General features: G+C 41.6%; 1 protein-coding gene across 9 annotated transcripts in view; it reads left to right on the plus strand.

Moving 5' to 3' along the window:
• FAM13C (family with sequence similarity 13 member C) overlaps positions 1-27,408 on the plus strand; it is a 243,760-nt gene that overhangs the window by 184,018 nt on the left and 32,334 nt on the right. For 8 of the 9 annotated variants that reach the window (XM_030569828.1, XM_030569822.1, XM_030569823.1 and 5 more), the window contains 5 exons: positions 10,628-10,718; positions 11,110-11,175; positions 20,058-20,268; positions 22,091-22,229; positions 25,878-25,959. In XM_030569828.1, the coding sequence (XP_030425688.1) occupies positions 10,628-10,718; positions 11,110-11,175; positions 20,058-20,268; positions 22,091-22,229; positions 25,878-25,959 (589 nt within the window). The remainder of the gene's footprint in view (positions 1-10,627; positions 10,719-11,109; positions 11,176-20,057; positions 20,269-22,090; positions 22,230-25,877; positions 25,960-27,408) is intronic. The other variant, XM_030569824.1, reaches the window with a different exon arrangement.

Here is a 27,408-nt window from a genome sequence, read left to right on the forward strand (position 1 = left end):
TTTTTTTTTGCTTCTCTGATCAACCTCTTTCTCTTAGTAGCCTAGACCAATGGTTCTCAAACTAGGGCTGCCACTTGTTCAGGGAAAGCCCCTGGCGGTCCAGGCTGGTTTGTTTACCAGCTGCGTCCTCAGGTTTGGCTGATCGCAGCTCCCAGTGGCTGTGGTTCCCTCGGCCCACTCTGCTTCTTGCAGCTCTCATTGCCCTGGAGCAGCGAACCATGGCCACTGGAAGCTGCGATAGGCTGAACCTGCAGACGTAGCAGGTAAACAAACCGGCCTAGCCCACCAGGGGCTTTCCCTGAACAAGCGACGGTCCTAGTTTGAGAACAACTGGCCTAGACAAAACCTGGCAAATAGTCAGTTCTCTAGGAACTGGCTGTTTTCCTAAGGGTTAGTGAAAAAGAGAATTTTAACTAACGAGCTATGCCTCCTTGTCCATGATATCATGTTGATCTCTAATCAATACAAATGTTGATGTCTCCGCTTCTACTTCTGAATCCTCAATAATTTCTGTAGATTTTTGAATGTGTTCTACAACTCTAAAGCTAGTCCGCTGTTTAATGATAAGACAACTGGGGGGGACGTCCATTTTGGTGGAGGTTGTAAATGTATAGGTAGAAATAAATTGTTATTTTTGGCACGTGAGGTCCACCCATGGGGACTTATTGGCTATGCCTAGCAGTGGACTCTTTTCACACTGAGAAAGAAAAGAAAAGAAAAAGAGTGAGGGCTTGGAAGCTGGGCTCAGGATGAGGACTCCATATCTGAATATTGCATTTGAGGATACACCCATATCTCTAGGATAGTGACGTGTGAAAGTATGAGCAGAGTGTCAGGGGCTGGCCTAGTATACCTCTTCCAAGGCTGCAGCTCCTTTTTGACCCAGTAGACTGTCCTGCCCTGAGACAAGTGAGATTTGATGCATAAAAGAGCTACATACACCTCTCTAAAGAAAAATCCAGTCCATTCAGTTAGGACAGATCGAGAGTCTGTTTCCTTTTTGGGGCCTTGCTAACAGAAAGATAAGGATTTGGACATTTTAAACCCTTACACTTAGTCCAGATAAAATATTGAGATGCTCACTATATCAAGGTTATGCTATAATTTTTCCTTAGCTAACTTTTCCCAGGGTCAGGGCCAGTCCCATGGGAGCTGAAACTGGATCAACAGTAGCCAAAGTTGCTGCGCCAGCAGGACATTGGGCAATACTGGCTTATTTGCAGCTGGTGCAGAAAAAGGCTGTGTCAAAATTTTTGTGTCATGATCAGAGCACTACGTGATGGCATATCCTGGAGGAGGAAGACTGCCTATTGATATTGGTTGAGTCCTGGAGCAGAAATAAATGTTGCCATTTATTTCTCTAGAATTTGTTTGTCGTGTTATGGTATGTTTACATACTTGAGCACCTTTTCATTACCGCTTTAGCAAAGGGTATGTCTACACTGCAGCTGCTACTGTGTGTCCCAGCCCAGGTAAAAAGACCCTCACTAGTTCTGCTCAAGCTAGCATGCTAAAATAGCAGTGTGGGCATTGTGGTATGGGAAGTGGCATGGGCTAGCCACCTTGGCTCAGACCCAGGTGGTCAGGCAGGCTTGTACTCAGGCAACTAACTGCTGCCACCTGTGCTGCAAAATTATTGCTGCTATTTCTAGCACACTAGATCAAGCAGAGCGCTCAGTTTGTTGGTGGTAAGGTCAGATAGGTTAATGGGATATTTCAGTCTCTGTAGCATTCTGGTAACATCAGACTGACTAGAATTATATATGCTGATATCCATGTAACAAGTTGTTATCCAGGGTATATTCAGAAAATTATATAAGTGTATTTGTTGTTAATTATTTTTAGCCTTTCCACAGTCAGTGAAAATCCGCCATCCACCCACCTTCCACAGATGGTGAAAAATATAATTTATAGCAGCTAAATGCAAACCAGCTGGTAAATTACAGCATAAGCATTTCTAAAATACATTAGGCATTGTAGTCTGTGTGACTGCTTTTATATTGGCGCTTACCATGAGTGCTATGAGTAATTTTGGAAAATAATTAATAGGAAGATTCTAAATTAAGGTGTATAATTTCCCCTTGACATTGGAATTAGCTGTTTGCATTCCCATGATCAGCCATATTTGCCTCTGCTCTCCACATCAGTATTAGACAAGTTAGAGACACTAAATAGGTCTTGCTTGTATGCCGTTGTCATCAGGGAGAAGCACAAGGGGAAATTCAGTGATAGGATCAGACCCTCCACTAGCCTGCACTTTGTGCAGTCTTTTACACTTGTGCCAATGGCAAAACACTACCATTGTGATTTGGTATAATATTCCATTCACTTTGCACCTGTGTAACTAAGAGCATGAAGTTCGAGGGAGTGGAGAATCAGGCCCACAGCCTCTCAAAAACTCTTTCTAGCTAATTGACAGATGCAGAATGCCTAATTAAGCCACCATCACCACTGAAGAAAGGCTATTGCCTGCTGAAACTCATGATCCACACCACTGGTTGTGGCTGTTTTCAGCTAGAGAGGGCCCCACGGCAGAATCTCTTACAAAGTCAGCTGGTAGCAGATGGTTTTTAAAAAGGGCTTTTTTTATATAGACCAGCAGGAATTAACTAGCCATCTTGTTGTTTCCAAATATTATTCAGTAGGAGTGAAATTCAGCAGCTCTGGTGTGGAGGGCCATCAAAATAATCTCTCCACCACCACTTAAAATTCCACACAGGGCTGCACAGGGAATGATCACACAAGGTGCATCTCCTATGCACTGCAGAAAGGCTCTCCAATCTGGTGCCACGTAGGCTGATGAGATTTTGGTGAGAGATACTGAGACAACTGCAGGTAGGACCAGAAGCAGCTAAAGCAGGGACTGCAGTACTAGAGGGGTGGGTAGAGTGGGTGGGGCCCAGCTGGGACAAATCCTCCTCCTGGCACCCCTTGAACCCAGAACTGTGCATGAGAGACCCCCAAATACATTCACTCTGGGAGCACTAGGACCTGTTACCTCACTTTCCACTTGTCACATGGACTTGGGAGAAAGCTGCAAAGAGGCAGCAGCCAGAAATGCCAGCTGGTAGGGGCAGAAACAGCCAAAGCAAGGAACTTCAGATGTTTAAAGAACTTTATATGGTTTTAACTGGGCATTCTCTACCATGTGCTATTGGCTGTTTTCTCTAAGACTTCTCTTCCTCACAGTCTTTTCAACCTTAGCATCACCCCATGCCAGCCTCTCTTACCCTCTTCTCCCTTGCCCTGTCCCCTCACCGCCTCTTTCTTTCAATGTCCCCCTTCCTTTCCTTTTCTTTCCAATTAGTTTAGCCCCTCCTAACATGCCCATCTAAAGGAAAAAATATGAAACTAACATGATGTTTGCCACCATCACATTGTTCACTCTGCTTGTGTATTCTACCCCTACCCCCACTGTGTGTCTGTCTAGTTAGATTATAAGCTCTTCAGGGCATGGATGGTCTTTTAGTTCTGTGTGTACAGCACCTAGCACAATGGGGTTCTGGTCACGACTGGGGCTTAGGTGACAGGATAATATAAATAATAAGTGGGCTGCATTTATGGAGATCTGGTAGCCCTAACACCTCATGGAAGTGGCACAGGAAGAGCTGTGACTACTATTTCAGACCATAGAAATCATATAAAATATATAATTTTTGAATGAATACTGATGAAATTTAAGTGATTAATTCTGAATTAATGTCTTGATCTTGCAAGCACTTATGACTGGGTGCTTAATATTTGAAGTACTTATAGCAGGGGTGAAGACCAGCTGTTTGTTAGACACTGGCTCAGAAGTCACCACCAATACTGAGTCACATTTTTGAAAATATTTGAAGGATAAGGAGCCAATTATGCATAACACATGTCTAATGTCAGCTAATGGATTGGCAATCCCAGTGCTGGGATGCCTCAAAGCAGACATAGAATACATGGGTCAGACACTGCCAAGAAAATGCATCTTCATCCTGAAAGCCACAGTCTCTGAAAGAAGTCCCAGAGATGGAATCCCAGAAATTCTAGGGATGAACATCATTATTGAAGGTAAGGAACCAGGGGGGATGAACCTTCATGAGCACTCTAAGAAAAATGCTACACTGAATAGAGTACTTGCTTGAGTGGAGAGAGAGCATGATTCCCTGAATCCTGCTGGGCAGATCTGATATGTTAAAGTGGCCAGAAGAGAGAAGTGGTCATTCCTCTCTGGACTGAGAAGATCATTGATGGATATCAAGGGCTTGTAGATTCTATGTCTGGGGTAAACCTACCTATTGGATATTGGCTAGCTAATGTACTGGCTAATGACATCAAAGGAAGAATACCAGTGAGACTTCTAAACACAAGTGTGTAGGCTCTGGAGTAGTATTTTCAAATCAGAGCTGCAGGGGTACATCGGCCTGAGAAAGTGGTCCCTTAGGTGGAGATGACCTTTGCAGAGAATGGAGATAAGCTGCCGGTGACAAGAAAGGAGAACAAGTTGCCTCTGCTAGAGAAGGACGTGGTAGGAAATTGCCCGTTCCAATTCAGAAGCGCCAAGAGCTGACTTCAGCACAGGTGGCTGAATTGAGGATGTCACTAGAGAAGCCACAGAAGTCTTTTCTAAGGATGACTGTACCTACTGGGTTTCTGGGAACTGGGCAGGTGGAAGCCCGCCCAGTGCTAAAGGATCCCCCCCCGGCCTAAGGGGAGGATCTATAGGACCTCAAAAACCCAACTGATTTTGGGGGACAACTAATAAAAGAAGGGGGACAGGAGTGCAGTCAAAGGGTCATAAGAAGGGAGCGTGATGGGGACACCAAGCAGAGAACCCCAGACAGCGCCCACTGCTCCTCAAAGGCATCAAGGGAGCCAGTGGACGCCGCCCAGAAGAACTCTGCCCGGATGTGTGAATGGACAAAGGATTGGAAACAAGCCCCACAGTCGCAGGAGTCTCCATTGACCGGCCTCCTCTCCCTGGTTGCGTAGATGGCCATTTTAGCCAGGGCAAGGAGGAGGTTGACTAGGAGATCCCGCGACTTTGTGGAGCCATGGATAGGGAATGCATAAAGAAGGAGGTGAGGGGAAAAGTGCAGCCAGAAACGTAACAGTATATTGGTGAGGAGCCGGTATAGGGGCTGCAACCTGGCGCACTCTAAGTAAACGTGCGCCAGGGTCTTCCTCACACTGCAAAAGGGGCAGGTGTCTGGGGCAGGGGTAAACCGCACCAAATACACACCTGTGCTCATGGCCCCGTGAAGGAGCCGCCAGCTGATATCCCTGGTGGGCCTCAGGACCAGGGTAGAGTATAGGCTGGCCCACTGGGGCTCCTCACCCTCCAGAGGTGGCAGGAGGTCCTTCCACTTTGTGTTGGGTGGAACACGAGGGTGAGGAAGTGAAGGGTGTGGAGCACGGAGTGTAGAGATGTTTTCTTAGTGCAGTTTGGAAGCGGACCGGCTGCAGATCATGCAGCCCGCTTGCGGAGAAGGGGCGGGGGGGCAGGTCGGGTCCGCGGGGCAGGGGCCCGATGAAAAGGTCCGGAGGGCCCGGGGTGGAGGGTGGGTGGGGCGTGCCCTCTCGCAGGACCCAGTCAAGGTAGGCCTGAGCACGGGCGGCAAAGTGGCCTTCACCTCCTGTAGTATGCACCGGGGAGTACAAGGTCTGGAGAGCCCCATACGCTGCCCGAGCGTCAGGGGATCCAGCCAGTCTCCCTGGTCGTAATCCAGGAGGTCTCCGACCCTGGTAGCTTCTGCCAGGACCAACCTCTGGCGCACCGTGGGGGACTTGTGTAGCAGGGGCTCCGCGAGGAGATCTGCCCCCTTTGTGGCCGCACGGACCTGGTCGCAGAGAACAGCTTCCAGGTCCGGAGAAGGTCCTGGTGGAAGACCGGCAGCCCGGAAAGGTCTCACGGAAGATGCCTCGGATCAAGATAAAGGAGCTGCCGGTCTTATCGGAGCCCTCGGAAGCGGCGCAGGAATGCATGTGCCAGTACTCTCCACGTCGGACTACCTGCACCATAAAGAAGCCGCTGCAGGGCCTGAAGGCAGAAGACGTGGACCTGAGTGGTCCAGGTGGAGGACCCCTGCAGAGACCCAGTGCAGTCCTGGCCAAAAGAACTCTAGAACCACCTTCTGGAGGTCGGCCAGGAAAAGCAGGGCCAGGACCAGGATGACTGTAGCGGGGCAGTTACCCCACTCCTGGAAAACAAGGTTAAAAACTGATTGGGGAGGCAGCCACAGCTATGGCCACACCCAATCAGGCCACATCTGGTCCTGTTATAAGGGCTAAGGGAGGAGCTGGGTCAGTCTCACTCCAGTTTTGGAGTGGGAAGGACCTAGCTGCCTGGGAACACAGGGTACTGGAAGCAGAGCAGTGCTGAGGAAAGGCAAGAGGAGCTGGGGAACTCCAACTTGGCACTCCCAAGGCTGAGGCCTTGTTAAAGGCCCAAGAAGGTACTGGGACTGCAGAGGTGCAGCCCGGGAATAGGCAGAGGCAGCTGGTCCAACCCCCTTGTCAATGATGAGTGGCCATTACAGACTGCAGTTTACCCCAGTGAGAGGGGGCTAGATGAGGACTGGCAGTAGCCACTGAGGCAAGGGGGGTATAGGGGATTGGGGGGTTCTCCTGGGTGGGCAGAACCTCAGAGTAAGGGGCACCAGGATCTGGGAGGGACACAGGGCCTGAGGCAGGCGAGACACTGGACAGCAGGAAGCGCTCTGAGGCTGGAGATTGAGCTAATTCCCAGACTGACCAGCAGGAGGCACTGTGCTGGTGAGTGCTTATTGTGCTACACATGGTGGACAATGACCAAGACTTTGGTTATACCACCCTGGTTATGCATATACACACGGTGGTCACTAACCCAATGCAGCAGAGAAGATTTCCCCAAGTGTTTCAAGAGGTTAAAAAGCATATTGAGTATCTAATATTCCGAGGTGTTCTTAAGGAAAGCCACAGTGCCTGGGCATTGCCTGCAGTAATCATGATAAAAAAGGATGGCAGAGTGGTTTTGTTGTGATTTCAGGAAACTGAATGAAGTGACATGCAAGGACATCTACCCACTGCTCTGTGCAGAGAAATCATTAGATGTGTTGGGAAATGCAAGAGTGTTCTCAACCCTTGCTCTGACTTTGGGCTATTTTTTAAGTAGAGGTGGAGGCACAAGATAGGGAAGAGACTGCAGTACTGACTCCTTTCAGGCTATTTGAGTGGACATGATTACAATTTGGCTTGTGCAACCTGCCTGCTACATTCCAGAGGCTACCAGAGGAAATGTTGGCAGACTACGTTCTGGACACCTTGTTGATTTATCTAGATGATATTACTGTGTTCTCCAGAGACTTCAAAAGTAAGATAGAAAAGCTGGATTTGATCTTCACATGTTTGAAGGAGCATGACTTGAAACAGAAACCTAACAAGTATTGCTTTCTGCAAGTGGAAGTCAAATTCTTGGGCCATATGATGTTGACGGATAGCATCCAGGTAGACAAAGAGAAGACCAAGACATTGAAAAACTGGCCTGTCTCTACTACAGACAGTTCATCCCCAAATTTCCACACATTGCTGCACTTTTACATCAGCTAGTGCACCAACTGGGCTGAAAGAAGGGGAATGACCAAGAACTACACTTTGTGTGGGATGCTGCCTTGTCAAGAAGCCTTTGATGGGCTAAGACTACAGTTAATGACACTATCTGTACTTTCACATCCTGACTTTAGTCTGCCTTTCATAGTGACCAGCGATAAGAGCCTCCATGGGCTAGATGCGGTACTGAGTCAAAAGGAAAGGGGGGCTGAGTGTGTGGTTGTGTATACAAGCTGTAGGTTAAGGCACTCAGAGAAAAATGACAAGAACTACAGTGCCTTTAAGCTGGAGTTGCTTGCCCTTAAATGGGCTGTCACAAAAAAGTTTTATATACTCAGTGTTCACTGTGGTTTCAGATCACAATCCTTTCCAATACCTGCCAACCACCAACCTGGATGCTGTTGAGCATTTTTGAAGTGCATTACAAGCTGGGAAGACAAACATCAATTCTGACTTATTGTATTGACTGTCCTTAATGGAAGAACCAGAGGAGAGTGAGGACTTAGAAAAAGATTTTTTAGTACTCCTTGAAGATGTAGTGTGGGTATGCCTGTGGCTGGAGGAGCCAGAACCTGAGGGTTATTGATATGTGAGGAAAACTTCTCAGAATGGAGAGGGGAGAAATCCTTTGTCTTTCAGGAATGACCTACTGGTTTCAGGGTACTCCTGGGAAGAAGTTCAGGTTCTGCAGCAGCAGGGTAACATCAGATTAGTCCTAGCAGCAGTAGTGAAGAGAACTAGATCTAACTGGACATTTGGAATCAAAGACCCACAATCCAAGAAATTAAGCCAGCAGTGGGAACAGCTTAAGTTTCACCGTGGAGTGTTGTCCTGGGTTTTATATGACTCAAGAGAAGAAGAGGTGAGGCAACTGGTAGTGCAGATATCACTATGCAAGCACCTTGGAAATAAGTTATTACTGGCCCATGATGGTTAGTGATGTCCAGTCCTGGGTTAAGCAATATGCCCTAGCCAATGACATATTTCTTTGTATCAGCGCTCCTTTAATTTGCGTCAGTGTTACAGCCCTTAGCAATGTACTATTCCCTGCAAGAGAAGAATGAAAATGTGTTAGTCCTCACTGACATGTATATCCAGCAACACATCCAGATCCAGGAAGAAGATACTGGACTTGCACATTTGTTGTAACTGAAATTTACTGCACTTCAGAGACTGCTGCATTGAACCTTACCCAAGCCACTTCCTCTCAATGTTTATGCTGTGCAGTGTTGTTTAATCCCCAAGAAATGATGTTGGTGTAAATGGATTGTGTGTGTGTTCAAGTGAATTGCAGTGATTAAAGGGTTACCAGTGAGTTAGTAATATCCTGCAGTAGGGGCACCCTCATCCCAGCCAAGAAGTGCCCATGGAGTACTGAGATAAATATCCAGGAACCCCTGGGCTCAGTCCTTCATGTGTGATGTGAGTCCTATTCACTTGGCACCTGGAGGGAAAGTAAAGATGGGCAGGACCAGGGGGGAGTGCATTCAGGTGGGCACTCGGATCCTTTTATCGCTCGATTCAGCCAGGGTACTGTGTACATAGAGAAATTTCCCTACTATAGTGGGACAAATCCCCTGCTTACACACAGACTGAGTTAGATGCTGCGGAAGGGAGACCTGGACCCAGATTATGCCAGTTCTGTGCTTGCTGGAGATTTCCCCCTCCCTGGGTATACCCAACAAAGAGCCAATTTCCACTCCCTTGCACTGCCTGAATGCCACAAAGGGAGGAGATCAGAGCTCCGAATCTTCCCTTAAATTTCTATTTTATTGCCCACAGCCCAAATGTACCTTTAACAGAAAACTCTACTGACCTGAGGTTTATAATGTGGCTGTGTCACAAGAGAGTAAAAATTGCATAGACTTACTAATTTGCATGATACATCACTAATTATGGTACAGGGGGAAGCTATAATTTGCATAAATGTTTGGGTCATCCCTGTTCTGAAAGAATCTACGTCATGATAACCCTGAGCAGATATAATTAGGGATATAAAATTAAGGATACATAAGCATGAGGACAAATATTTCTGGGGCAATGCTGATTTTGTCAGCAAGTGCCTTATTGTTTCACTGGGCTTGGTTTTATGCGTTTCAACTATGTGAGCTTTTAGACAGCCCTCTGCATTTTCATACATCTTTCATTGCTATCTGTATTCCCCTTGAGGAAGTCTAATTGAACATACAGAGCGTCAGGAGTGACTCATTTAATCCAGTCAGGTGGTGATTAGGCTTTCAGAGTATTTGCATCACAGCAAGATGCTTGTGTCAGATTGTACAGCTGAATATTACGCTCAGCATTGAAGAGTAAAATGAAAAATGGACCAAGCATGAAACAATAGCTGAAGGTACTGATATAGATAAGCAGCCTTGTCCTCATTGATTTGTCTGCAGTGAGCGACAAAGATCTGTTAATTTTGCCTTCGCAGATGATGGAAAATGATAGGATAGTCTGATAGAACCAGCAACAACCTCCCTACAAAAAATGTCTGTACAAGAACAAATAAAAAACAACCTCATCCAAGAATCCTGAGGAAGACTGTATAGCTCTCAGTAACTCTGTTCACTGCGATATACTTCACAATATGCTGTAGAGAGGTTTTGTTTTTTAGGGTTTTTTTTATGAATGGTAAACTGGGAGGGGCATAATGTCATCAGATCCTGATGTCAGCACAAGGAATGAAATGCTTGCATAGCATATTGCTCCAAGACCAAGGAAACAAGACACCACCTCAGATTGGCTTCCTAGAACAAATTGTCTTTTGCTGATGAAATCACCATTCCCACATGTGTTGAATAATCCATATAAGTTAGGATTTAGATGAGCAGAGGACATGAAGATACCCATGGAATAATACAAATTTGATCTCTTACATATCCCTTTAAGAGCTGTTAGTGGATCACCCTTCTGCAGACAGTGCTAATGGGCTCAGTGAACTGAAGACGTGTCACTGTATTTTTGTTGTTTTCTGTCTAGCCCAATGTTCTGCTTTTGTCTGCACAATTCTTTGATAAAGCTACAAGCCCTTGAAACTGACTTGTGCTCTGCATTTTTGCCAACCCAGGAAGAAACTCCTCAGCTGCAGGCTTTCAAGGATCCTCCAGCCTCTTCCTCAATTCAATCCAGTGTGCAAACTGATGGGGCCAGTTGTGGAGGTAAGCTGCTCTGTCATGATGTGTCCTCATTTGCAATTACAAGATAGTCTTATGTTCCAATATAATCTAATATTTGCAGCCCCATGGAACACAGCCTGGATGAAATGTGAAGGCTGAAGCAGTGAGCTGCTGCAAATGCTAAAAAATGTAAACAAAGGGATAAGAGGTGTTAGCAAGGACAGAAATAAATTGCAGCAATCTTCTACTTTTCCTAGGTACAGCATTTGGCTTTACAGGCAATTTTAAGAGTCCAGATTCCCTCTTTTTCAGTTTGAGTTGTTTGTTTCTTTCAAGAGAGTTACCTTCTTTCTTTCTTTACTGTGTTGCATCTGCATTGTGTGTGTGATATTCTGCCATTTCATGTAATTCTGTTTTGCAATTTTTTTGTCAGAGCAATGTCACTTCATTTCTCCTATTATTGATTTTAATTTAATGCATCAGCAGAGAGATTGTGAAGGTGAGTTTTACAGCACATTGATTTTAATCATTCATAAATCTGCCTTGTCCATTTTGCATATTATGATGTGTTCCTTTCTTTTCTTAACCCTACACACACAAATGAATCCTTCCAAATAAATGGCCCTAACACTTGGCATCATCTTCTGTCTGTTCATAGTTTATAATCACAGAGATGGCTGAATCATGATTTTAGGCAGGAGGGGAATCATTGTTTCTGAAAAATAGGTCTTAGTTAATAAGACTAGCATACCACACAGAGGAATGATATGTAAACTTAAATTGTGTATGGTCCACATTAAGGGAAATAGGTCAGTACCACAAGGCCTAAACTTAATTCTGCAAGTAAATTTTTTGGATAAAAGAAAGGTGAGTTCAGAAAAGCTTATGTCAGAAGCTGTTGTTTGTTTGGGTTTTCTGTAAAATGCAACAATTTTATATTATTTTTATTACTCTGTTCTACTTTAGACATTCTCAAATGATGGCAATGTACTGCAAAAAATAAGAAATAGTTATACATAACCCTAATCATTGAAAATCTAAGCAATGCAAAGGATGATACATACTGTAGCCAAAAAGAGAGTGAAACATTTTGACTTCTGAGTTGATTAGGAATAGGTTGTTTGTTTTTGTGTGTGTGTTTTATCTGGCTGCTGCAACATAGGTGGAAAAACACCATAACAGGTTTCAAATACAGCTGTAGGAATTCCTAACAAGCCTAGTTTCTCACCTGTATATTTGAGTCAAGAATGGAGACCATGCAAGTGCTACACAGGGCAAAGAGGTCTTGTAGTTTGCACTAAAACTGCATAGGCTCTTCCATTCATTGGCAAGATCAATTTTTTATCATTTTCCAATTTAACACAAATATTTTGCTTCTGTGGTTTCATAATTCATAATCAGAGAATACTTGATATTCAGTGGAAGACTCTGCAACCTTTACCTTTGATTTGATTCTGACTGCATTTAAACTGTTAAAAATCTCCCATTTCAAGTAACACGTACAGCATTAATCTGTTCATTTACATTTACACTGCAGGATACTGGAAGATGTGGCATTTCTCTCACAGTCCAAATAGAGCATGATCTGCCGTTCAGTCATTTCCAACCTGTGCTTTAGGAGAAGCTTGGTTATGCATTCATATGCATTTGATATACATTGTTTTGTGGTAGCACCTGCTTTTGGCTGTTTTTGTTTACTGACTTATTTTAACATAAACATACTAGTCCTTTTTTTCTCTCTCTTAAACTACTGGTGGAATTCATCAGTTCAGTCAGTTGAAACACAGTAATCATAGTGGTCTAGATTCTGCTATCAATTATATCAGTGTAAATCTGGATGAAGTCGGTGGATTTATACCAGGATAACTGATATCAGAATCTGGCCTTTAGGATATTTTTAGTGCTGGGCAAATAATAGATATTTCAGTTCATTGGGAATTTTTGAAATTTAAAAAAAAATATGTTTTGGGTGAAACCAAAAGATTAAAAAAAAATTTTTTTTTCAGTGAATCAAAAAGTTGAAAAAATGTAGAGCTGTGTTGAAATGTTTCAATTTGAGGGCATTTTGTCAGAAGGCAAGGAAGACTTGATTGCCAAAACATATGGGTTAGGGAGATGATGAAGGAGAAGAGAGAAGGACCTGCAGTCTCTTATAATCTTTAGTAAGGTGGTGAGGGTACTCTCCAGGAATGTTGGAGACCTGAGTTCAGTTTCTCCTTCTGCCTTATGTGGAGAAGGAGTGGGAAGTTAGGTCTCCCAGATTGCAAGAGAACTTAGTACAAATTCAGAAACTGTTCCAGGCCGACCAAATCTGCATTTTTTTCAGTGAATAAATAGCAATATTTAAAATTTCAGATGCATAATTTTGTAATATAAACATGATTACGTAATAGATTTCACTTCTCTGATTTCACATTCCAATTAATAAAAGTAAAAGAAATACCATTTTTATGAACCAAGGTTAACTAGAACATACTGGCAAAACAATGGAATGCTAATGACAGCAATTTTGTGTAGGGATCCCAAAATGTTTAGTGACTCTCATTCTATAAGTCCCTGAAGACTGTGTGGGACAAGCATATTCAAATTTACTTACGAACCTGTAACTTCTTGAACCAGTGTTTGTATAAGGAGGCTATGATGAATTTCAATGATCATGAATTCAAACATATTAAAATAGGAGGAAATAAAATTAATGAATATAAATAATTACTTAGCATAACTTTGGAGTATGTGGCTACATAGCTAACAGAGTGGGTATCTAACTGTGAGTGGTTGAACTCTAAGAAGTTTTACACATCTTTTACAAAAAATGCTAATTCTCACAATCATTGACACAGTATATATTTGAATGCATATGTATATTATACCTGTGTAACTCTGTGTGTGTGTGTGTGTTTGTGTGTGTGTGTGTGTATGTGTATATATACATACACACACACACAGTTTTTCAAATGTAACAGATGTGGATAATTTTTTATTAACTGTTTAAGAACATCATGTGAGAACACAGACTTGAAATTATTTCTATGATATCTTTGATGTCCCCATTGATCAGGCATATTGCATGTTTTGCATGTGTTACTAGCCCTTGGCTTAATGTCAGATTATGAGCTCTGGTTTAGTGCTGACATTAGACCAAATTTGTCGGATTAGGATAGATGTAGGATTGGAGCCAGTTTGCTGGTTTAGGTTAGGGATGGTTTTAGCTTTTGATTTTTCACTAAGGTTAAAAGGCTAGGGTAAATGTTGGGCTAGGTCAATGTTGGACCCATTCATTGGTGGTGTAGGCTAAAGCCTGGGATCCTTTTGAGGGCCCAGGCTGGAGTATAGAGTTGATGCCAGGATTGTGGCATGAAATTGTTATGATTGGGGCCAGCTTGTGAACTTGGGCTAGTGTTAGGATGCCATGAGTTTAGGACTGTGGCTATAGGTGACGATGGGCTGTTTTATGGGCCCTCTCTAAAACTGTGCTTGAGTCCTGTGATGGGGGACACTCTCACCGCTTGTAAGTGCCTCTTGCCAGGTGGGTACAAACCTGCACACACTCTCTTTCTCTCTCTCTCTCTTCACGGTACCTCTAACGGCTGTTGCCCTTGTCAGTGGCTCAGCCCTCCAGCCAAGTCACACACAATCAATGTACATGAACACAAAACCCCTTCCACAGTAAAAGGTCCAACCGGGCTTGTCCCTATGCCATTGGTAATGTCTTTAGCCATTCCTCTGAGCTCAGTTCTCAGCTCCTTCTGGGCTAGCTTTAAGTCTCTGCCCTGATATAGAGCAATGCCCCAAGGGCTTTCTCCCTGGAGACTCTTTAAACCCTGCCCTTCACTTGGGCCTCTAAACAAGCCTTATCCCCTTCTCGGGGATTAGACCACCCTGCCAATGGCCAGTAGGGGGACCTCTACCTGCCCAGTACTCCAAGTCCTGACCCAGAGACCCTATAAATAGCAGCCGCATGCTTCTTCCTGCAATAGTTGCTGCTGCTATTCTCTGGGCCACTTCCCACTTAGCCCCTTCCTTTTCACCTTTACCTCAGGGCTGAAGTTCTTCCTCGCGGAATGCCAATGTCAGCAGAACCCATCTTCTGATTCTCCCTGGAGCTCCAGCAAGGAGCATCTTTCTTGTTCCTCTGATCCCTGCCAGGAACTGACTAGCTCAGCCCCTGCAACTCTTTTTATCTGAGCCTGCTGAGCTCTGATAGGATGTTTCCCAGGTAAAGAGGACCCACCTTTACTGCTCCTTTTCTGGGGTGGGGTGGGGTGTGGTAGTACCGCAGCACCTCCAGCAGGGCACCTCGAAGGGCCTGGTACATCCCATCACAGGTCCAATTTAGGAGCCCAGGATATTTTTAGGGCCAGTTTGTGTGTTTAATCTAGGCCTAGTGCTGTGGTTGCCTTGTGTCCAAGCTGTAATGAACCTCATTGCTCAAACTTTGTCCATCTCTCAGTCTGACCTCATAGTGCTGTGCACACTACCACTTATGCCATTGAAACTTATGTCACTCAGAGGTCTGTTTTTCCACACTCCTGAGCAACATACGTTTTGCCGTCATAAGTGATAGTGTAGACACGGCCTTAGCCTACCCAGAGAACAGACAGTCTTATCCCCACCCCCCCTTCCCTAGGCAACAATGCAACATATAGGGGAAACTAAGACACACTCGGAACTCATACAAATATTTCAAAAAATTCCCACTTCATCGCGCCTTGTATTTGGCAGAAGTACAGATTTGTGAACAGCCTCCACTCAGAGCCCCAGAGTCAGAGTGCAAAATATGGAAATCTTTCTGCTGTCCTTATGGTATTCAGGGACCTGCCAAAAATTTTAACACTGCCATTTTTCTTTGACAGTGCAAAACCCAGTACTTAATATGTTTTCAGAATAAGACACTTCCTTTTAATTATGCTAATAGATGGTCAGCAGCAGAGGCTATTTCCAGCCCTCCCCACAATGGTTCCTTACGTTTCTCAAAGCCTGAAAAGTATGCGAAATATAAAAGGTGTTAATACAATTAATTCCAGAGGACACCACAGTATTATTTTTTAGGGGAAAAAAGTAGGTTAGATTCATGTACTGTAACTGTATTGTCTTTTAAAACAATGAAGGGATTCACTGTCAGAAGATAGCATTGTTGCTTACCTTTGCTATGTAGCATTCGTTAATCCGTTTATTTCACATGTGAATTGTTTGTGCAAGTCACAACTTAGGCAGGTACAATGTCCTAACCTACATTTCTTCAAAATTCCTTTCTGCATATTTCACTGGAGGAAGGATTTGGATCTCTCACATACTTTACAAATTCTGCAAAATGTAGGTCTGGGGAAATCTCTTTCCATGTATTTTTCCATAGTGTGTGTCTTATAACCCGTTTTTTGTCAGTTGATAGCCATGAAAGTTATAAAGACAGTGTAAACTTTTCATTTTATTTACATTTCATTGTAAATAACCAGCTTATACTATATTAGGTGGGTTCACAAAATGTAAAATGGTCATTTATATTGAGATACATTAAAAAGATTATATAATGCTTACACTGTTAGCTAACAATTGATGTTCTGTAACTCTGGAATAGAGTATTTTGTTTTTAACATCATTAAATGCATTTGAAATATTTTATTTTGCATTTTTATTTTACGTGTTTTCCTAAATTGTGTAATTATGGGTCAGCACCAGACATGCATAGTCTCTGCATGGCTTTTATATCTTTTGATAAATCTGTTCATCCTCGTTCCTCTTTCCAGGGGATTTATTTAAGGGGGGTGGGCGAGTGAGTACAAATGGGGAGAAAATGGTTTTTCTGCCCTGCCAAATACTTCAAGATTTCAAAATTGTTTCCACTCCACGCTGGGATGAAACCGAGACCTTTCAAAAAAAAATTGCAAAAAAACTCCCGCACACAGAGAGAGGGAATAGCTAATAGCCCAGTGCTTCTGGCACCCTTCTGGGATGTGGAAGACAGGAGACCCAGGTTCAAGTCTCTGCTCTACCTGATTCATGGCCTAGGATGGAATTTCTGGTCAAATAAGAGCGTGCACAAGAGAGGCCAAGCTCCACCTCAGAATAACCAATAGCCAAGTGACTAGGGCACTCCCTCATCTCAGGTGAATGCCCTAACCACCAGGCTTATTGGCTGTGCTGAGGTGGGTCTCTCTCCCTCTTGGAGCTGTTAGGTTATTCTCCTGGGATGTGAGAGTGCCATAATCACTGGCAGGGGTGGCTCCAGGCACCAGCTCAGCAAGCATGTGCCTGGGGTGGCAAGCCAGGCCAGAGGGGGGAGTGGCGGCCTGCTGATCGTCGTGAGGGTGGCAGTCAGGGAGCCTTCAGCAGCGTTTCTGCAGGAGGTCCATCGGTTACCGTGGCTTCAGCAGCAATTCGGTGGCAGGTATGCCAAAGGCTCAGGACCGGTAGATCACCTGCAGAACCACCGCCGAATCTGCGGGACTGCCTGACCTCCCGCAGATATGCGGCCAAAGGCTCCCTGACTCGGACTTCCTGCAGAAGTGCCGCCGAAGGCTCCTTGACTGCTGTGCTTGGGGTGGCAAAAAACATAGACCGCCCCTGACCACTGGGCTATTGCCTATTCTGTGGTGGGTCTCTCTCTCTCTCTCTCTTTTGTTTGACCAGAAATTCCATCCTGGACCAGAGAAACCTTCCCAAAGAAACTTTTATCAAAGCCAAGATATTTCTGCAAATAGTTTCAGTTTCAACTAATCTGCACTTTCTGAGGACCATCTATTTCATTGAAAAATTTTCTGACCAGAACGAGTTGTGACAAACAAGGCCAATGTACCTGGTTTTTAATTCTATCCAATAACTTTTTGCTTAATAATTTCTACTTCATTGGTCAAATTCTCCTCTCCAGCACACTAGTAGCTCCTCAGGCTTCAGTGAAGTGGGAGAACTGGCTATATTGTTTGATTTGTCTGCACAGGAAGATACTGCTGCTTATTGTTGGCCTCAGCACCCCCACAGTAAAAATTGTTCCAGCATTCCTGGCTGCGCGGGCAACTGTAATTCTAATTATTTAGCATATCATTTTGCAACCATTATAACATGCTTCTACCATGTTTTTCAATATCATAAAGTGTCTGAATCAGTAATGTGGTACACTGTAAACAAATACTCTGTTCATATATTGATTAATATTCCAAGTAGACCTATTTTTATTGCTCCTAAAAATGAAAACAAGTAAAATAAAAATGCAAAATATTACAAATGCATTTAATGATGTTAAAAACAACAAAATACTTTATTCCAGAGTTATAGAACATCACTTGTTAGCTAACAGTGTAAGCACTATATAATCTTTTTAATTTAGGAACATTTGGTGTTGTGTTGCCTGTGACATAGAAACAATTGGACAATGTCTGATAAAACAGTATTTTAGATCATTTAAATCTATTTATTTTGAAGTCGGTGCCCAATTTTCTGCTTTCGAGAAGGGAGGCTGCTTGGAGCCGCTATTTTCCCACTGCTAAACAAGTTCAGTGATTATCTGTTATGCAGATAATAATTAAAATACAGTATAACAGTTCCATCAAAATCTTAATGGAAAAGGCCTTTTTATCTCTGAAAGTCCTACCCCCTTACCATGGGAAAATCCACAACTTAGTGCTCTAAATTAATAGGAATTAGAGGTATGTCTTCTGAATTTTTGTAACATCATTGATTAAAATTTCATTTTTAGTTAAAAGCAAAGGTGAAGGAACATTTTCAGATCTGCTGCTTATCTGACATCTCCTTGCTGATCTGGGAGAAAATTAATGTTCAATTTCTTCTGCTGAAATTTTTATAAAATCTATGATATAATGAATCCCTTGTAATGTATGTATGATACAGAACTAATTCATGGTATGAACCTACAGTAAATATAAAAATAATTGATGCAGACTCCAATTTTGCATATAGATACAATTTTGAAGGGAAAATAATAAAATTAACTTATATTAATATATTAGTTATTAATATAGATGAAAATCTCTACCCATGTAGTTGAGAGAAAACACTCTCTTTTGGCATTGAAAATTCTATTCTGGCTTTTGTAACTTGTTTGTACATATATTTTCAACAGGATTTTGTATGCTGGTACAGGATTTCGCCATCATGAAGCATAATCTTCTTAAAAGCACACCCTGTGGAAAAAAATACCAGTTAAGGATAAAATTCCGGCCTATTTTGTGTAAGCCTCTTGAGGGTGAGGAAGAAGGATCAGGGAGTCTCACTGTTTCAATGCAGAGTCAGGGCAAGATGTGGACTAGAACTATGTGGTCTTGGCCAGTGGGCAAAAGGAGGGAGGTGAGGTTCATAGACAGACAGATTTAAGACCTGAAGGGACCATTACGATCATCTAGTCTGACCTCCTGCTTAACAGAGGCTGTAGAATTTCACCTATGTTTCTTACATCGAGCTGGATCTTGTGTTTGAGCTACAGAATATCTTTTAGAAAGGCATCCTTTTTTGATTAAAAGACTTCAAGTGATGGAGGGATCCACTACATCCTTTGCATAAGTTGCTCCAATGGCTAATTAAGCTCACTGTTGAAAATGCTCCTTATGCATTCCCCCTCTCACACACTAGGTGCTGTCCACTCCTTAGGAGCCTATGCGCCCATTAGTGCATGGGGACATTGCTAGCATAATGCCATATACCTAACACCCCAAGTCAGCAGACAGAGTGCACCACCTACATTTTACTGTTTATGCAACCAGTTTCAATTTTCTGTTCGCGTATATTGGTCTGAATGGGTTAGTAATACATGATGGGTTAGTAATGTTCTGCAGAGTGGCATCTTACCCTGAGAATTAAGAGCAGAATTCTACAGGATATGGGTCATCAGGCTAGAAGCACTCAATACACTGCAGGATAGAGTCCTAAATGTGTTACTTCTGCAGATGTGTCCTATCCTTCTCCCAAGCAAAGGACTGAGCCCTAAATTAGGGAATGAGTCTTGTTTTACATCTGTCTTCATATTCTGCTGCAAAGAGTACATTTCGGAGAAAACTGATCTATAAAAACAGAGAAAATGCTTTTATTCTGAGAAACTTCCTATCTTTCTTTTAACAAAACTTCATGGTTTATTTTTACGCACACACACCTGTCTATATTCCATTGTGGAACTCAGAATACAGTGTTATACCAGTTGTTGTAACCTATGTATCCTCCTTTGTTATGCTCTGATTTGGTACCACATTCTACCAGTGTATGCTGCATTGCTATACCATACATTATTCATTGTATTAATTGCAACATTTTCAAGCATCACACTTTGCTTCCATGAACACATTTGTTCATGCAGATTCTTATTTTCCTCTGTAGCTAACGAATTAGACTGTTTTATGAGACCTTCAGTCCCATATTGATTTGATCTTGTCGTTATAGAGCCTGTACCAGCCCATCGAGACTGGCAGAGTGACGCAGACAACGGCCTAGAAGACCATCACTCCTTAGGGACCAGTAGACTACTATATCATATTACTGATGGAGATAATCCCCTTCTGTCACCACGCTGCTCAATCTTTAGTCAAAGCCAGAGATTTAATTTAGACACAGAGTCGGCCCCTTCCCCACCAAGCGCTCAACCTTTCATGATGTAAGAAAATACATTTTTAACTTTAATTTTTGTTATGTTTGTACAGTCTAGAATATTTGACTCTTCATATTTCTCAGATATGGTCATGATGTTTGCTCTAAACAGGGATGTTTCATAATATAATATAATTTGGCATGATTAATTTGAAATACCATAAATATGACCTAACATTTTCCCATGAGAACAAAATACAACATTAGCTGAAATCTCAATTATAGTTTAGTAACGACATTTTTAAAGGTTAGTTCATAATCAGTCTGAAAAGTGAACACAGGATAAAAATGGTTATTAAAGGTCTAATTCAGAAAAGTTCAACTGCAATGGTACTGCATGAGTCATTCATTGGAAATGGAAGGCAGTGTCACAAAACATCTGAATAGTCCTTGTAAGTCCTTTTTGAAAATTCTAAGAATTAATTTCATGCTGGAACTCTGTTTTCTTTAAATCTTAAAAATAAAGTTTAGGCAAATACAAATAATCAAGCCTATTTATTCACAAATCTAAGAAGTCACACATGAAATATCCTACACAATGATTAAGCCTACTGCCAGTAAGGGTAGACTCTCAATTGCAACACTAAATGCCTGTAGAATAGAAGGTAGTATACTAATGAAATATTTTGTGCTTTTTTTCAAGTTCTTGGCAACTTGTGGTACTAACTCTTAAACGAGAACATCTGCTTTTTAAAGTCCAAAGTTAAAATATTATACTTACAAATATTTTAACTTGAAATAAAACAAACTTTAAAAAAAAAACATTTTTTTGTCCAACAAACCCATTTTTTTAGTGCATGGAAATTAGACAGAATCATTTTCAGTGGAGCTGATCGAAAACTTTCTGACTGAACATTTGTCTGTCAGAAAATGCTATTTTCCCAAAATCTAAACTTTTTATGAGAACATGTTTATTTTGACAAAATTCTGTTTAAAATTTAAAAAAAATAATTATAAGGATATTTGTGTTTTGAAAATTAATTTTGTTTTGAATTTCTTTCATTATATTATAAATTATAATGCAATATAAAATAAGAAAAAAGTCAAAATTGGAATGAAACATTTTAATTTTATTGAAATATTTCAGTTTACTCTCAACTTTTTTCTGAATTTTTGTTCTATAGGAAATTTTTAAAAAAGTGTTTTCATTTTGATTTGGAACAATAATAAATTTTGTAATGTAAGAATTTCCTGTGGACTGGAATTGTGATCAGCTCTGATTTTCAGTACTACATTTTCACCTGTTGGTGACAGTAATTAATTCTAACCTACAGAAATCATTATAGGCAGCCCTCTGGTCTGATTCAGGAAGTAAATATCTTCCTGAAATTGGCCCTAAATGCACTTCATATAAAAGAAGTGCCATTTTCTGTTCCCTTTGTTCACATTGCATCATACCTTACTCCACAAATAATTGAATTGAAGTCAGTGGGACTACTCATGGAATAGGTGCTATTATTAACTGTGAACAAAAGTATCAAAATCTGACCTGTTAGGGTGAGAATTTCAAAATGGTTTTCAAAAGTTAGGTCAATGCAGAGACCTTTTCAGAATCCCACACTTAATAATCAAAGTAAGGTAGAAAAGGTGGGGGCTGCCCACTAAACACTATGCCACCTTCAAAGAAAAAACATATCTTTCACATATTTACTTCATAATGCCTAACCATTTCTCCTTGTGTCTATATATAGGAGAAATATCTGGAGTTCTAACACAATTTACATATGATTTAGACTAGAGATGGTTCTATGTGGCTATAGTTCTGATTTCATGGCAGGAGATCAGAAGTGTTAGTTGCATTAACAGAGATTTTATTTCTACTTTTGCAGGCCCAGAAGTTCTTCCAGGTGTAATTGTGAGGACTGCAAAGAGCCGCAGACAGTAATGCAACTTACCAGACATCTTCAAAGTCTCAAGAGAAAAATCAGGAAGTTTGAAGAAAAGTTTGAACAAGAAAAAAAATATCGGGTAAGAAAATAATCAGAGAAATAAGATGGGATGAATGCTACAGGGTGAATGCTACATGTCTTACGGATATTGTCCTTAAAGGTGTAGGATTGCTTCTTGCAAAATAATAGAAAAAAATTGATATCTGAGTGATTATAGGACATAATTGTGAAGCTGTTTTGAGTTATATTCATTGGGGAGTATCCATCAATCAGGATGGGTGATGGTAACATTTAATTACTTTAAAATATCCTGAAAATCTGTAAGACAAAGGAATGTTCTGATATGTATAAATAGCTTCTTACTTGCATTTTAGATAAAATTATTAGTTTGGCAACTTTGTTCTGCTATGTAGCTTTTCTCATTCATGTGGACTGAGTTATCTTTTCAAAAAATCAACAAAACAATAACATTCTTTAGAAGTCATTTGTCAAATAAAAAATGAAGGCTCTGGTCTGTGGCTAAGTGGTATCTGTGTCCCGAGATGTACAATATATGGCAGAGAGAGCCCCAAGTATTGACTCTGGCTAAAGCAAAAGCTAAGGAGCCATTCATCTCTAGGGTATAGGATATTGTGTGTGAGTGGAGGTCTGTAAGGTTTCACCCTCTTGTGCAGTTGCTCCATAGACAAGTTGTGGCATCCTCCCCATTTCTGTCTCAGTAGCATCCCATCATCTATCAGAACACTCCTTGGGTGTCTGAAAGGTAAAGCAGTTTCCTAGGAGGATGTGATGCTCCTTTGCTACTACTGTGGTATATGAAAGCTATTGCTATAGTATGTAAAAATAATAAGCACCTTCCAACCTTACTTCATTGGAATCAGACCTCCTTATCTGTTTGAGATTATATTGCTCTGTTATGATTGGTCAATAAAGTGAATATAAGCCTTAATATTACTGACAGCTAATAGAGATTCTCCTTTAGCTCAAATGGTGGAAATAGCACTCTTTGAAGGGGAAGAACCTTGCTGCATCTGTGAGATTTTGGTGGCAGCCATGGAACATAAAAAACAGATGTATTTGTCTCTTCCCATATTGAGCTTCTTATAGCTAGGTAGAGATAGATCTGTAAAATAAACTAAATCATCAGAATATTGTGCAACAGCCTTGACCCCACTTCCAGACCTTGGGATTCATCATCTTCATCATTGGTCATTATTCAGCAACCTTTTTGAGGGCTACGTCTCTGATTAGTTTACAGAGAGTGGAACAGGATCAACAGACTTCACTTGCTCAACCTGGTGATTTCCAGGAGTTTTGTCTAAAAAGGGGAAGCCAGGGAGCTGGGTGGGGTTTACTTCCACATTTTGTATGTCATGGGGCTGGTATCAGTGATAGTCAATGAAAAGTAGTGGGCATGAACAACTGTGGTCTATATCTATTCAGAATTATGATTTTTGTAGGCCCTGTATTGCTGCAGTCATTTTAAAAGGTATTTTGAGATCCTTCTGCCATGTGCGTATGTGTGGATAGCTAGATGGCCAACTTTGGGATTTGAATAACACTTGTGCTTACTAGATGGCAAACCCAAATAAACACAGAGGCAATCCTGGAAGCAATAAAAATGAAAAGATTTTCATCCATCCCCTTTTTTGTAGATACTTGAATAGGTTGGGGAAAACCATTGATCTGGGAAGCAGAAGAGAGTGTCAGGTGTAGTACTCTTAATATTACCACAGATAAGTTAATAATCCTCTTCTGATTTTCAGGAGAGCAGAGGAAGAAAACACAGGGCAATCAGACAGATAATATTTCAGTTATATTAATCATCAGGATCAATCTTGAAGGGTATGGTGGTGATCACATCACTGACCTCATAGAGGCTTGGTAGTCCTTCAGGATACAGAGGGGTGTCCATCTTAGTGACCTCACAAAGACCTGGGATATGTGAGCAGTCCCACTGGATACAGTGAGTGAATCAATAAACCCCCCTACCAGATACAGAGAGGGGAGCAGTGAGTGTGTGACCTTAAGACTCGGTCAGGTGGAAGGGGAGTGAATAAATCACTTGTCTCACTGCCACATACAGCAAGGGAAGCAGTTAAGTCATTATATGACTTTTTTTTTTTATTACAGGTGTATGCCAGATGAACTTGGCAGGCAGCAAAGCTAACAGCATTTCCCCCCTCTACTTCCCCACTCCTTAACCCCCTCTCAAAGCCCTTCTCTCCTACACAATATGTTTAAATTGTTGTGGGTGTACGGTCTTTTTAAAAAGTTTCTGTTTTGATTCTGTGCAGCTGCCACTGTGCAGTAAATGCTGACAGGAATCAAAAGAGGGAGGAGATGAAGGCAGTGAAAGGCTGTAGTCAGGAGCAGTCTTTTGCTTTGACAGTGGAGAAAAGCTTGCACTACATACAGGAGGGAAGAGGAAAGGACTCAAGGAGGAGGAGACATGGCTGGAGTAGAAGGAGAGGAAGATTATCTTGGTAGCAGTGTTTGCACAGATTTAAAACGTATTTTACAGGTTTTTCAATTAAATTGGGTGAAAAATTTGAGGTGAAATGCATAAAATATTACTTTCGGGACCCTGGTCTTAAGGATTGCAGTAAGGGCTTCATCTGGAAAAGTGTTGAGCATTTGGATTTCCATCCTGCAAATCCTTTAAACTTTAAGCATGTGGGTAATCTCACTGAGGTCAATGAGACGATTCACTAGGGTGACCAGATGTCCCGATTTTATAGGGACAGTCCCGATATTAAGGGCTTTCTCTTATATTGGTGCCTATTACCTCTCCACATTCTGTCCCGATTTTTCATACTTGCTATCTGGGCACCCTACTACTCAAACCCACCTGCACAGTTTAGCAGTGTTTAAGTAATTTGTAAGACCAGGGACAGAATACTCAGCACTTTGCAGTATCAAGCCCCAATACAAGAAGATAATAAGCTTATTAGCATAATCAAGCCAAATATGTAAAATGGAGAGTGTATATAATATAATGCTTAGCAGTGATTTGGGATCTTAACTATTTCTGGCCATATGATGTGTGGAAGAATCACCATCTACATGGACCATGGTAACCTGATATGGCTCATATACAGGCTGTCACTATAAGGTTCGTTGCCACAGTTCCTCACACCTGGATAGACACCAAAGTGAATCCCATGCAGCCTCCTTGAGATCTTCCAGGTTCCGCTAGGGCATATTTTTTTGACCTAAGGTATCAGGTCACAAACTGGTATCAGGCTGTTGTGACCACCCTGTCCTTCTCATATTGTTAAATGGGAGAGGGTCCTGAATAGATCCTGATAAATAACAATGAGGTCCTGGGAGGGGATCCTTGAATAGAAATGTTGACAACAACCACTCTGTTGGGGGAGGGGGTGTAGATGATTAGGTAGATGCCTATTCTTTTTTGTATGAGGGAAATAAATATATCTCATAATTCACTGTGATTCTCATTAACATGGAATCTTTGTTCTGAAATATTTTGTATTTTAAAGAAGCTATTTCTTTATTGGATGAGTATGGCAGGAGTATCATCAGAATTCCTGCTACATCAAGCACAAGTTTGATTTTTACAAACGTAGGCCTGAATCTGCAAAGACTCACGCACATGCTAAACCTTGTGCACTGTGCATTGACTCTCTTTGCAGGATCAGTCCGTAGAGAATACAAGAAAAGGAATAGTCTCATCATCATTTCTTTTCTGTTCTCTTATGTGCAGCCTTCACATAGTGACAAAACTTCCAATCCTGAAGTCCTGAAATGGATGAATGACTTGGCTAAAGGTCGTAAACAACTCAAAGGTACATAATAGTATATAGTTTCATTTTATTGCATAGTGGACAATTTCATAGTACTGGAAACTTTGTAAAGCAGTGCTAATGCAGTAGGAGCATTTTAGTATTTGTTTTTTGCTCTTTGCTCCCTATTTCTATTTCACTAAGTTTCCCTAAGGACAAAAAGAAAGATGAAATGGCATGTGCAGTGCCAATCTCTCCCTGCCATGCTCGCGGAAAGTCAGTTCAACGATTTTCAATAGAGCTGAAAAAGAGAGAGCTTATTCATAACTATCAACATTTTTGCAAACAGAGATGCAATTTTAAATATTAGCCTCAATGTTTGTCTGATATTTCAGCATCATTAGTATTAGCATACTGTACCTAATTGCCAAGTTAATGGGTTTGTTATACTGATACCATTCACATTGTAGTGGTAAAGGGGGTTTGTTGAATTTACATTACAAAACTCCATTTTAAACCACCTATTATTTAGTCATTAAAATAGCTTCTTGCCTGAAATTAGATTTAATACCAAAGGTTAAAATTTTCCTTGACAGCCTATACGTGGCTCCATTGACCAGAGTGGGGAGCAAGATATTTGTATCCAAGGGGAAAATTTAGCCACTATTGATTTTTTTTAAATAAAAATAAAACACGAGCTATTTTTAAAGTAATCAAAGAAACATTTTTGTTTTAGATGCATTTTTCACCATTAAGTGAATCATAGTATTACACTTCAGTACTGTAGAGTGGGATTTTGATAAGTGCTTAAGGTGTCTAGAAACTTAACTCCCATTGAAAGCCAGTGGGAGATGGGCACCAAACTCCATGAATTCCTTTGAAAATCCATCTCTTAAATATCAAGTGATTAGTCTGCATTGTCACAAGTTGTTTTTTTAACTAAAGAAAAGCAAAATAGCTGTAAAATGTCCAAACTAGATGTGTAACTTCTTGTAAATTGCCACTTTAAATCGATTATATTTCGAAATGATAAAACCCAGTTCACATACATACATTTTCATACACCTTAAAGGCCCTGATCCTGCAGACACTTGAGCACATGCTTAACTTTACTACCATGAGAAGTGCCATTGATTTCAGTGGGAGTACTCGCAGTAGTAAAGCTAAATGCCTGTGTGAGTGTTTGCAATATTGGGTGCTTTTACAAAGGAAGTAAGTAGCATTAGTGCTATTTTAGAAGCAGGAAAACTAAGGCAGAAAGAGATGAAGTGACTTGCATAAGGTCAACCAGTAGACCTGTGGCAGATTCAGGAATAGAGTCCAAGCTCCAAAGGCTCAGGCCAGTGCCCTGTCCATAGTTTCTCACTTCTTCCCATATCCTCTGGTCTGCACAAGCAGGAACTATGGGTGTCTTTAAGCCACCTTTAGACTCAATCCTAGGCTGGCCAGGGTCCAAGCTGGTCCCTGTTGTAACATCATGTTACAATAATATAATGGATGCCTTGTCTGATG

The sequence above is a fragment of the Gopherus evgoodei genome, chromosome 7, assembly GCF_007399415.2.
Source record: "Gopherus evgoodei ecotype Sinaloan lineage chromosome 7, rGopEvg1_v1.p, whole genome shotgun sequence".
NCBI lineage: Eukaryota > Metazoa > Chordata > Testudines > Testudinidae > Gopherus > Gopherus evgoodei.